The sequence below is a fragment of the Hylobates moloch genome, unplaced genomic scaffold (genome assembly GCF_009828535.3).
Source record: "Hylobates moloch isolate HMO894 unplaced genomic scaffold, HMol_V3 SCAFFOLD_9, whole genome shotgun sequence".
In the NCBI taxonomy this organism is placed as follows: Eukaryota; Metazoa; Chordata; class Mammalia; order Primates; family Hylobatidae; genus Hylobates; species Hylobates moloch.
Genome location: NW_026652284.1, coordinates 66,063,577 through 66,077,111, shown reverse-complemented (window position 1 = coordinate 66,077,111; position 13,535 = coordinate 66,063,577). Strand labels below are relative to the sequence as shown.

At 45.0% G+C, this 13,535-nt stretch overlaps 1 protein-coding gene across 1 annotated transcript; it reads right to left on the bottom strand.

Annotated features, from left to right (window-relative positions):
* Positions 1–12,187: 12,187 nt before the first annotated feature.
* LOC116813830 (exonuclease GOR-like) lies at positions 12,188–13,270 on the bottom strand. Its single transcript, XM_032760926.2, has one exon. It carries the CDS (start codon positions 13,253–13,255, stop codon positions 12,188–12,190), a length of 1,068 nt encoding a protein of 355 aa, XP_032616817.1. The 5' UTR covers positions 13,256–13,270.
* Between the last annotated feature and the right edge of the window lie 265 nt (positions 13,271–13,535).

The following is a 13,535-nucleotide window of genomic DNA, read 5'->3' as shown; positions in this document are numbered from 1 at the left end:
GCCAGGATCCCAGCTTTTATTTTGTACCAGCTTGACAAAATGCTTCTGAAGGAATGATGGAGGCGTCTGTGGTCAGGCTTTGGCATGCACACAGAAGCCATGGAGCCTGATCAGCTCAGCAATAAGAGTTTTAAGAGGTTGGCAAGGAAATGGCAGGGTCTGTTGTAGAAGACAGTAAATATGGGTGGATCTGCTTAAATATGAGATCTTGATCTATTTCCCCTCCATGAAAATGCACATTAGATTGTAGACCTTCCTGAGAACCACAATTTGAAAGAACCATACATCTATATAGTATTCTGTTTTTACTCAAACAAGATAGGTTAATACAGGGAAAAAGAAGAACCAAGTGTGGTTGTATTAGTCCATTTTCACACTGCTGAGACTACCTGAGACTGGGAAATTTACAAAAGAAAGAGGTTTAAATGGACTTACAGTTCCACGTGGCTGGCGAGGCCTCACAATCATAGTGGAAGGTGAAAGGCACGTCTCACATGGTGGCAGACAGAGGAAGGGAGCTTGTGCAGGGAAACTCTCCCTTATAAAACCATCAGATCTCATGAGACTTATTCACTATCATGAGAACAGCAAGGGAAAGACCTGCCCCTATGATTCAATGACCTCCTACCAGGTCCCTCCCACAACACATGAGAATTCAAGATGAGATCTGGGTGTGGACACAGTCAAACCATATCAGCGGTTAACAGGTAAATAAGTACTTTCACTTGAAGGTAAACATTGAAAGTCAAATGCTGAAGGTATTCAGGCTATGCTCACAAACTCAAGAATGAGCCAACTGACTCCTAATCACTGAATGCATTTGAGATTCTTTTCAAAGTGGCCACATTTATACAAAATTAGAAAGGAGCAGACTTTCCCCTAATCTATGTGCTGTTTCATCCCATATACTCCCGCAAATCTAGTGAGCAAGTACATGAGGACTTTGTACAAAGAAGAAGTGACCTTAATGTAGTTTGGAGGAGCTAGAGATGCTGCAGGAGACAAAGGCCCACAGTCCTGCACCCTAGTCCAGCCCTCTACTGCTGAAGGCACTGTTCATATGGTGAAAAGTAGAAAATGTCCTTACATTAGTAAGCTCCCTTTAAAAATGCCTGCTCTGAAAAAATAAACAAGAGAGCCAGTGAGTTCTGCAAGGGGGGTGGGTGGGGGTTGAGTAGTGGAAAACACAAAATTGGATCTATAACTTATACTGAGCTATCTGGATAAATCCCATATGGATCAAAAATTTAGATGTTAAAAAAGGGAAAATAATAAAAGAAGAAAAATGCAAATTTCTTTGTAACTAGAAACCAAAATTCATGAAGGAAAAGTTGTTTGTTAGATGAAATAAAATTTTTGTAAAGTTTATTTACGCAAAAAATTGTGAACAAAATAAAAAACAATTGACATATTGGAAAACACATTTGCAATTCATATAACAAAAGTTAGTCTCCCTAATAGGTAACACTTCCAGAAATTCATTCAAAAAACCCAACAATCCAAAAGCAAAATAGGCAAGGAATGAACAAATGGTCCACAAAAAAGTAAATAATGACTCTTATGCATATGAAGAAACACAACCTCTTCAATAGTAGGATGCATGCAAATTGAAACTACGTTGAGACACAATTTTCTACCAATCAATAAAAATCCAAAGTAGTAGCACTATGTTGTCCTGACTGCAGAGAAATAGGTGCTGTGATGTATTGCTGGTGGGAAGGTAAATTACTGTAACTCCTATAGAGAACAATTTGCATTATCTATCAAAATTACAAATGCATATTTCATTTGACCAAGCAATTTCACTTCTTGATGTTTACACAAATTTTTCACTACAGCACTTTTTTATAATAGTACAAATCAGTGAGAGAAGTTAAATAAGTTGATACATTTGTATGATAGAATTCTATATAGCGGTTTACCCAAAAAAAGAAGAAATAAAATATCTACTGATACGGAATAATTCTATGATTTGTTGATAAGAAAGAAATGGTGCATTCTAGTATGTACAACATGCCCATTTGGGGGAGCGGGAAATTTATCAGGAACCTGTATGCACATTCACTGACATATTCAAGAAGTAACTCTGGAAGGTCTTCTAAGATACTGCTAACAGTGGCTACCTGGATGGTGAACAGATGGAGCCTGAAGGTAGGAAGAAGAATTTCTGCTCTCGAAAAGAATGAGTTTCCAGAAGTACGGCTTTCTGGGATTAGAGGTACAGTCTAGGATCATAGAACTGATGGCGCTTCGTGGCCTACTCAGGATCAGACACATGGTTTTGCCTTCATTATCCCAGAGTTCACGCCAGCAGCACTGGCCAGCTCACAGGCTATAAGAGCACAGCCCATTCCAGAATCAAACATTAAAGTTAGAAGCTACATTAAGGAGCCTTTGAAATAAGATTTGAGCTCAAGGCTTCTAAGTCCTTCCTTTATTCTACTTATCTTCCATTAGACCAACAGTTCTCAACTGGGGATAATTTTGTCCCCAGAGCACAATTTTGATTGTCATTACTAGGAAAGGAGGGAGTATGCTACCAGCATCTAGTGGCTAGAAGCCAAGGAAGCTGCTAAACATCCTACAATGCATAGGAGCAAAAAATAAAATCAAATAAAATAAATTTGGCCTAAAATAGTAAAATTGAGATTGAGAACCTTGCCCTAGATAAGATAGCAAAGGAAAGATGAAACTTGTGAGGCCAAGCAAAAACAAATTAAGGAATCCTGTTCCATAAATAACCTGTCAATCCACCCCTGTGTCTGAGGTAACTTAATTAGAGTCCTGTGTAGGGGCAAGAGATGGATGATTTTTTCTATACGCTGGTGTGACAAACACTGTAAAACTTAATCTTGAATCGAACACGTGCTAAATCTTAAAGAACAGTGCCATAGTCAAAGAATAACCATTCCTTAAATTTCTACATGTGCTGGAAATTGTTTTCCACTGTTGGCACCTGTCTTTACTGCCCATTTCACTCACAGTCACAATGAGGCTTGATTTAAGGAAGACCCGCTATTTAGAAACCCTGCAGAGAATCAATAAAATCAGTGCTCCCACCGCAGAAAGGCTGCTGTCTCTGGGAGGTAGCTGAGCAGCTGCTAAGAGTCTCCCTTTACTGCCAGCGGCAAAGAGAAAAAAGAACTAAGCGCTGACTCATTCCCTGCCAGACAAATGGGGCGGGGGTGCAGGGGAAAGGAGAGAGAGACGTCTGGAAGAGATGAGAAAATCACTCGGGGAATCATTTCCGATGGCAGAAACAAAACAAAACTGCATTCCAATGCCAGGGAAAACATAATCGGAAAGAATGATTCCAAGTAGTAAAGAACAGATAATCAACAAAGTGGAAGAGAGTGCAGGCATTCTCCTCAAATGAGAACCACTGTTCCCAAGCCGCTAATCGAATTTCCATGGGAACTACGTGGTGAGGACCAGATCAGGACCTGGGACATTCTTTTTTTTTTTTTTTTTTTTTTTTCTTGGGAGACGGAGTCTCGCTCTGTCACCCAGGCTGGAGTGCAGTGGCGCAATCTCGGCTCACTGCAAGCTCCGCCTCCCGGGTTCACGCCATTCTCCTGCCTCAGCCTCTCCGAGTAGCTGGGACTACAGGCACCCGCCACCATGCCCGGCTAATTTTTTGTATTTTTTTAGTAGAGACGGGGTTTCACCGTGGTCTCGATCTCCTGACCTTGTGATCCGCCCGCCTCGGCCTCCCAAAGTGCTGGGATTACAAGCGTGAGCCACCGCGCCCGGCCGGACCTGGGACATTCTGAGAGTGCGCACGCAGCTTCCCTCCGGATGCCTGGTATTTATCCAGTGCCTGTGGGAAATGGTCACTTTCTCACTTTTGCAGGAATTGGAAAAAAAAAAAAAGGCCAAACACGGTGGTTCACGCCTGTAATCCCAGCATCCCAGCACTTTGGGAGGCCGAGGCCGGTGGATCATCTGAGGTCGGGAGTTCGAGACCAGCGTGACCAACATGGAGAAACCTCGTCTCTACTAAAAATAAAAAAATTAGACGGGCGTGGTGGTGCATGCCTGTAATCCCACCTATTCGGGAGGCTGAGGCAGGGGAATCGCTTGAAGCTAGGAGGCGGAGGTTGCGGTAAGCCGAGATCATGACATCGCACTCCAGCCTGGGGCAACAAGAGCAAAACTCTGTCTCAAAAAAAAAAAAAAAAAACAAAAAACAAAAAACAAAAAAACACACACACACACAGAAAAAGAGGTGTGGTGCCCTTCTGCCCTGAAGAACTCCGCCTGGAGATCTGGCTTCATGGAGCTTTTCCTGGCTTCCTTATTGCACCAGTTCAGCACTCTCAATGAATGAAACAGTGGCCTTCACGGCACTTCCCCACTCCACCACTCTCCTTCAATTGATTGTCACTGAGTCATCATGTCGCAATCTCTTTTTAAACTGTTCTTTCTTCTGCTGGTTTCAATTATTCCCTCCTGGCCAAGATTGTGAAACTCTGGCTGGTGTTGAACAAGAGCTGGAACTCAGGCACTTAGAGATACAGTGCTAGTGAACTCAGTGGGGAGAGAGGAAGGCAGTCAGACCCCTAGGTTAAAGCAACTCAAACAATATTGACCAATTATCTTTGTCTACCACTTTATGCCCTCATGGGAAAGTACTAGCAATGAACAATCCCTGAAAAATGACAGAAAACAGCATGCTCCTCAAGAAATGAAAGGAATAAGAATCTACCTCCAATCTTTTTCTCCTTTGAAGGCTCACTGGGAAAACTATTCCATGCAGAGATGAAGATTCAGGATTAGCCACTGTAATTGTCTAACTACTGAGCCAGATTTGGCATTTCCTTGGAATGATACTAAAAATCAAAAGAACTTCAGTTTGCATGACCTTTAGTGCTGTATTTGAGGCGGTTGCCACATACTTTATCTTATTCAACCCTTGCAACACCCCTGGGAAACTGCTGTAGTATTTCCCATTCTGAAGATGACTGTAAATTGCTTAAAATCACAGAGCCCATCATAGATGTTTCTTCTGTGCTAAGATCACAGAGCCCATAACATAGATGGCTTTTCTACACCCTGGTGCTACAAACACTTTGTATCAACCAGAAAGAACTTGAGAGAACAGAAACAACAAAGATTTATTTAGCATCCACTATGTGTCAAGCACTGTGTTAAGTGTTTGCATTCGTTACTTTCTTTTTTTTTTCTTTTTTTTTTGAGAGGGAGTCTCGCTCTGTCGCCCAGGCTGGAGTGCAGTGGCGCAATCTTGGCTCACTGCAAGCTCTGCCTCCCGGGTTCATGCCATTCTCCTGCCTCAGCCTCTCCGAGTAGCTGGGACTACAGGCGCCCGCCACCATGCCCGGCTAATTTTTTTGTATTTTTAGTAGAGACGGGGTTTCACCATGGTCTCGATCTCCTGACCTCGTGATCCGCCCGCCTCGGCCTCCCAAAGTGCTGGGATTACAAGCGTGAGCCACCGCGCCCGGCACTTTCTTTTTAACCCTGATCACAATCCTGTAATGTGGGGCCATCATTTTCAACATCGACTAATGGAAGATGATCTAAAACAAGATACATATACATGGCAGGAAGGTGGGATCTCATTAACAAAAATTGAGAGGTACAACCTGCTTCACCAGCTGAAAATATTGTCAAATCTCCTATTTTTTCTGTTAACAATTTAGGAATTCACATACATTCATACTAGAAAGTCTGAGATCTCATTCCTAGAGTATTAACACTGTATACATGTTCTCTCATTGAAACTGTTCAAGAATCCCACAATCTTACTCAGCTCAAAAGAATTACTTCTCTTTCCAAATGCCAGGCAGAGAGTAAACTAGCATCTGGCTGGTCCCCGCTTATCACTGATTCTGTTCCTTTTCCTCAGTGTCTATTATTGTCACACAGTGTCTCACAGAACACTTTGGTGTTTCCAAGGCCCCAGGGTCCATAGGATAATCACTGTCTCTGTCGGTAAAGCCTCTACTTGTCCTGATTATAGCAGAGCCTCCTGGGAAACCCGCCTATTTGAGCTGTTTACTTTGTATACACATATTCAACCATTGATACCAGAACAGGACAAATATGCCCGAGTAGCATGGGTCTGCAGGGTTCTCAGCCTTATCTGCCTCCTGTATCAGAGTCAGCCCTGTGCCAGGGGTCTCTAGGCCCTAGTTACAATACACGCTCCCTTTTCATTCATGGCAACCTTCCCTCTAATACCTGTGATGTCCTTTCCTACCAGGGGACATCTTTCATTGCCATTCTAACACAGTAGAAAGGTTTTTCTAACACCAAAACCCATGAAGAAAACAAAAGAACTTGATCTCTTTACTTCCAAGCAGTTACTTGGTGCCTAGGTAAATTTTCCCACTTTCTTTTCAGGACCATTTTCTAATCCAAATGACATTGGAAGGGTCACTTTCAGGGGCCCACATATGGTCTATTATTTCTCCTCCCCCACAGGACAATAGGTATATGTTGGCCTTAACTTACCATAACTGACGTAGGCCCCTCAAGTAATTTCTCCTATAATAATAATAATAATAATAAAAATGTGCCTCAAGGTGATTCTGCCTCTAGGCACAGAATAACTTGGCACAATTTTCAGAATTCAATGTCACTAGACACTCTTGATTTTGTGTGTGAATCCATCAATTGGACAACATTGTTAATTCTACCAGTGCTATCTGTTCCCCCCAAAGATGCCCAGCAAAACAGTTTATATTGAGATCTAAGCTACATATTTTCTCAAACTACTGGCATAAAACAGAAACAAACATCTAAATAATTCAAAAACATCTTAATAACTAACCCATCCCTGCGGAAGTCACGGCTGATAAATATCTTTGGTTCTATCAACATACAGTTATATGATGTTAGACTTGGTGCTGCAGATGGTATGTTTCCTTGTGACACATTATAAGCAAGATAAAAATGCATAAATGTCTCCAAAACAACAACAAAAGAGAGAAACAAAATCCTAACCACAGGAAGCAGGCTAGAATATTATTTTGTGAAGCCATGAGCCATTTCAAATAATGCAAAGAAACTTCCTTTACCCCTTTACTCTGGGAGGAATGTTGAACATTTAAAGGAATGTTACCTCATCAGATAGATAGCGTTAAACACATGTGCTTTCTTCTTTTGTTCTCTTCCAGCTCCTCATTAAAACAAAAGACAATGAACTTTGTCTTAAAGGTATAAACCATAGGGGCAAAAACATGGGAGAGGGCATGGCAGCATCAAAAACCTTGAAAACAGGAGAGATGAAAAAGGCAGTCCCTTTTTTTCCAGCTGTAATGACTCACACCTGGAATCCCAGCACTTTGGGAGGCTGAATCAGTCAGATTGCTTGAGCTCAGAAGTTTGAGAGCAGTCTGGGCAATATGGCAAAACTTCATCTCTACTCGGGAGATTGAGGTGGAAGGATTGCTTGAGCCCAGGAGGTTGAGCCTGCAGTAAGCCGAGATCACACCACTGCACTCCAGCCTGGGCAAGAGAGTGAGACTTTATCTCCAAAAAAGGAAAAGAAGGGAATGGAAGGGAAGGGAAAGGGAGGGGAGGGGAGGAGAGGAGAGCAGAAGGGGAGGGGAGAGGAGGGGATGGGAAGGGAGAGGAGGGGATGGGAAGGGAGAGGAGGGGAAGGGGAGGAGAGGGGGAAGGGAAGGGGAGGGGGAAGGGGAGGGGGAAGGGAAGGGGAGGGGAGGGAGAGGAGAGGGGGAAGGGAAGGGGAGGAGGGGAAGGGGAGGAGGGGAAGGAGAGGAGGGGAAGGGGAGGGGGGAAGGGGAGGGGAAGGAGGGGAAGGGGAGGGGAAGGAGGGGAAGGAGGGGATGGGAAGGGAGAGTAGGGGAGGGGACGGGAGGGGGAAGGGAAGGGGAGGGGGAAGGGAAGGGGAGGGGAAGGGGAAGGGAAGGGGAGGGGAGGGGAAGGGGAAGGGAAGGGGAGGGGAGGGGGAGGGGAAGGGGAGAGGAAAGGGGAGGGGAAGGGATGGGAAGTGGGAGAAGGAGGGAGAGGAGGGGAGGGGGAAGGGAAAGGGAGGGAAGGGGAAAGGATGGGATGGGAGGGGAGGGGAGGGGAGAGGAGAGGGAGGGGAGGGGGAGGGAGAGGGGAGGGGAGGGAAAAGAAAAAGGAAAAGAAAAGAAAAGAGAAAAGAAAAAGGCAGCAGATCTGGGGAAAATGAATCCAAAACTGATGATAAGGACAGCTGAAAAGCAATCTAATTTGTGCCATGAAAGACAACGTTCTGAAGCTGACAGCACCAGGTAACTCTTGCAGGGGGTTGAGGAGAGATGGGCTGGCTAAAATAGGGAGAATGAATTGAAACTACAAGAGGCTGCTGAATCCCCAGACCCCTTTCCTCACTCACTCCACTAGGTGGATGGCTGAGCCTTTCCACTCCAGTATCAGATTGGAAGTTTACTCTGCATAGAGGGTAAAACAGTCTCCAAATTGGAACATTAACCACGGTTAAGGGTGGAGGTACTCTTTGGCAGTAAATGTTTTAGTAGAACTCATGCCTTCTCTATAACCTGCCATTTCCACTCCTAGGAATATGCATAACAGGCAGGTGTGCACAGCCCCCCAAAATACAGGTTCGGAGATGTTCACAGAATTATTTGTAGAAATCAAAAACTGGAAACAGTGCAAAGGTTCATCAACAATAGAATGGCCAAATAAATTGTGGCATGTTCTTCCAATGGAAACTCACAAACACAATATTGAATGAAAGACGTCTGACGAAAAGGTTATTTTATAACTTTTTAATTATAAAAAAGTTCACAAAAGAGGCAAACCTAATCCTATGGTATCAAAAATCAGGGTAATGGTTACTTTAAGAGAAGTAGGAGGATATAAAGCCTGTGAGGGGACATTAAGGGAGCCTTTGGGATGCTTCTGTTTCTTGAGGTGAGTGTGGTTATGTGGGTGTGTTCACTCTGTGATCATTTGTTGAACTGAACACTTATGATTATGTCACTTTTTATATGAATGTCATACTTCAATTAAAGTTAATTTTAAAAAAGCGACTCAAATGAGAGATCTGTAGATTGCATATCAAGTCCAGAAATCTTAAAGAACCCCTACGTTCAGTGTAGGGTGAGTTTCTTTGTAAAACTTGCCATCAGTGGAAAGGAAGTAGAGGAGGTTGATGAAAGGGAGCCCTTTTAACCTAGGAATCTCTTCAGAGAGGCCACCTGCACCTAGGCCATGACTTCGATCACTTACAGTTACTAGGCACAGCAGCTCATTTGCCGTACACTGGATATTCAGCATAAAAAAGTTTTCTTCATTTCTCCCCAGACCGTATTGGTGGGCAGAATCCTAAAACATTCCCAAGATTTAGGGCCCCGGGTGTACTCGCACCTTCTCCCAATTATTCAATTAAACACCAATTCACATGTTGAAGTGAAGGGATTTCTTGGATGTAATTAAGATGCCAAATCAACTGATCTTAAGATAAGGAGACTATCCTGGGAGAGCCTGAGCTACAATGAGACCTTTAAAGGCAGAGAGTTTTTCTGGATGGCCAGAGCAGAAGAGAACAGAGAGATATGCTCAGGCTGGCTTGGAAAAATGTAAACCTCCATGCATGAACTGCCTCTGGGGGCCAGAGGCAAGGACCTATGGCATCTTCTAGAAGCTGAGAATGGCCCCTGGGTAAAAGCCAGCAGGAAAATGGAAAGTGCACATCTACTACTGAGAAAAAAAATGAACTTTTCCAACAACCAGTGAGGTTGAAAGCACTCCATTTGAAAACCACGCCCCTGTTGACACCTTCATTTCAGCCTGATCAGGCTCTGAGCGGAGAGCCCAGCCCTGCCATTCCTGAACTTCCAACCTACAGAAACTGTTAGATAATAAATTTGTGTTGTTTGAAGCCACTGAGTTTGTGGTAACTTTTTATGCTGCAATAGAACACTAATGCAAGCACTTTCTCCCAATATTTCTGTCATCCATCATCTTATTTTATATGTTATATTGATAAGATGCTAATTACTAGTAACAGTTGCCCTCTTCAGACTTCTAAAATTATCTAATACAAGAGTTTTCTTTCACTCCTCTTAGCAGTAGATCAATGGAGTCCATATTAATGTGTTACTAGCATTTGGAACTCATAGGCCTATAACCTCAAAGACTAAAAATAGGTCAAAATTGAAATCTAGAAGATGAAGAATAGTGTGAAGAGTGGAGCACACATTTGTTGACCAGAAGCATTAGTATGAATGAGTAATATCTGAGAGATGAATAAGACCAAAAAATTTTTAAAAGTAATATGTAACAAATTAGCCATAGAATTTGTTTCAACAGGGGTATAGAGATAATTTAATAGATTTTTAGAAGCTTTAAACCAATCTGTGTGTTACAGAAGCAATAAATGGTGAAGCAAAGAACAATGGTCTGGTGCCAAAAGAACCCCACAGGCCAGTCCGGAGGTTCTTTGGCAGGAGATCATTGTCTTGGATGCATGGGTGGGGCCATGCTGCAGATCCTTTGTCTCTGTTTCACCGATTGCATAATTAGTCCGCTTAACTCTCCCTGCCTTTGCCGGGTCCTCATCCCTCTGCCACCACCTATGCAGGCTGCTTTGTATTTCTTCATCATTGTTATGTTCAATATGAGGCCACCATTCAAAAACATTATAAATAGGATTTGATAAAAAAACTTTCTAACTGCAATGAAAATAACATACAGGGTTTCAAACACACACATCCTCTATATTAAAATGAGGTCTGAGTTGAGAAAAGCTGTATTTTGTGAGGGATTTCCCTCACAGGTGCTGGCTGAATGCTCGAGGATTTATAGAAGTAGAAAATTCTGCAGACCTTTGTGGGCTGTGCCAGCAGGGGTCAGGAAAGTTCTGAGAAATGACCTAATTAAATCAGCACATAGTAGGAGAAGAAAAATGCCTCACAGGCCTAAAGACACAATGAGTCGTTGACCAGATGCAGACTTTCACTGCATTTAAAGAAAGTGCAGCTAAAGAAAGAAGTGGTCAGCAGGAAAAACAGCAAACGACAGCCACACGCTCACTGTGTACACAGCGCTGGTTACGTGAGAGAAAATGTATCTGGGAGGCGAGAGTATTCCCAGTGAGAAGATGAAATTTCATAGGTGGCAGAGTTATTTCGTCAAGATTTTCTAGACTTCGGAGAAGCTATTTCCCCAAGCTAATATCCCTTTCCTGATTTTTTATGAGAAAGGTATTATGGATAAATAACTGGAGCACTGCAAGATTTTTTTGTTTGCTTGTTTGGGTTTTGTTTTTGTTGTTTTTTGGTGTTTTTTGTTTGTTTTTTTGTTTTGTTTTGTTTTATTTTTTTTGACACAGAGTCTCCCTCTGTCACCCAGGCTGGAGTGCAGTGGTGCCATCTTGGCTCACTACAACCTCCGACTCCTGGGTTCAATTGTCCTACCTCAGCTTCCCGAGTAGCAGGGATTACCGGCACCCGCCGTCATGCTTGCTTAATGTTTGCATTTTTAGTTTGCATTTCAGACAGGACCGTGAGCCCTCCTGTTTAAAATTTCCACTGAAAGCTCTGCTCCTAACTGCAGCTGATCTGGCCACAGAGGTTATCATAGCAGTTGGTTTTCGTAGCCACTGCAGGATTCATCTTCAACATCTTCTCATCTCTTCTTAAAATAAACTCTACATTGGTAAACGGCTGATTTCATTGGGGTATTGTCCTTAAAAGCTTTTCATAAAACATCAGTGATTTCTTGATTCTTCCACCCAAGCTTCACCATAAATTTGTTGTTTATTCTTGCTGCAATTTTAGCGGAATTCATGTTGCTCTGATAGGAGTCCTTTTCAATGGATGTCTCATCCTTCTTTATGCTTCAAACTACGTCTAGTTCAGAAAGGTTATAACAATTTACTGTAAGTTTATTTTAGTGCAAACAAATTGAAATCCATGCATAGATTTTCAGCATGTACATTTTCTATGAACTTTTTGAAGACCCCCTGTATTGAACATTGCCCAGCTCCTGGGAGAGAAGTGGATGTGGTCCACTTCCTGTCCTCACATTGCCCACAGTGGAGGAGTGCACAGAGCAGGGAAAGGCAACCCCAGAGAGATCTTGCCCTCCAGCATGCAGGGGACTGCTGGCCCAGTCCTGGCTCCATGGGATGCTGTGAGGGCCTGAGCAAGTTGACCAAACTCCTAGAACCTCCATCTACTCCTAGGTAGCCCAGTTCCAGTAGCCATTATGGCATACAGCCACGGAAGATGGCATACACCCAGTGATAATAACACAACTGGTCGCGTACACAGCGGCCCGAGGAGGACACCAGGTACTCGGTGCCACAACGGCAGCAGACCCTGCAGGAGGAGTCGCCGGGCCCCTTCCCCTGGCCAGTGAAGAGGACGGCGCCTCCGGGCTGCTCGGGGTGGGGGAAGGGGTAGCCGTTCTCCTTGAGCTGGTCCTGGGTGAGCAGGAACTCCTGGAGGCGGCTGTACAGGGCGGCCCTGCTGAGGCCGGGCATGGAGCTGGGGGTCAGGCCCTTCAGTCTCTTGAGGGTGTTCAGGACCACATTCAGGTACACGTTCTTGTTGGGGCTGCAGTCGTAGGCCACCTTCTCCTCGTTCAGCGCCTTCTCCTTGGCCTCCTGCTTGGAGGCGCAGAACTTGAGACACTCTTTGGTGAACAGTTGGACATAGCCTCGGCGGATGACGGTGGGGACTTGGCACCCCGACCTTCGGAGGATAATGGGTTTCTTCAAACGCGTTAAGGATGGACGACGGACGATCCGCTTAGAGCTGATGGTGGTGGAGGTCTTGTCTGCCATCCCCGACCCGTTGCGCGTCTTCCGTGGCTGTCTGCCGACCTTGGAGCCATTGGAGCGTTGGCTTCCGCTGGCCACCCGGGTTCTCTTGGCATCTGTGGCACCGGTGGCCAAGCAAGGGCTGTGAGAGTGGGCGATCCTCTTCCTCTCCCTGGGGGCTGAGATGCGGACTGCGGAGGGTCTCTCTGCCAGCTTTGGGGCGGCTGGCAGGCAGCAGGCCGATCCCCTCTGCTCAGGGAAGCACCAAGCCTCCGTCAACATCTCGGGCCACGCTGGGGGCACCGCCGGACCCGTATTCTCGGGCTCCGTCTGGATCCCCACAGATGCTGAGGCCTGCTTGTACATCTGGGGCACCCAGAGCCCGAAGCTCTGGGCAGGCTGACTAGAGGGCAGTGGGAATTCTGGAGCCTCGAGGGCCGCCTCCTCGGCCACCTTCTTCGCTTCTGGATAGCCAGGTGGGAACCAGCAGGGAGCTGTGGCTCGCAACATCTCGCTGCCTTCGGGAGCACCTGCGTGGCTCTGCTCCTCTCCCAACTGGCGGCCTCAAGGAGTGCCGCCGCGGATGCGCACCGCCTTTATAGACGCACAGGGCTCTTCTGTGAGAGAGGGTGGGACTTGTCCTTGATTACATTGCTTCTTCGATCCAAACACACTGAACCTCATCTTCCACCAGACTCCAGCTAGGGGTGGGGGCTCAGGGTCTGCTAATGGAAGCAACCCGAACTCCTGGTTGCTAACCTTGGAGCTAGCTTGCTTTTCCTGAGGTGAT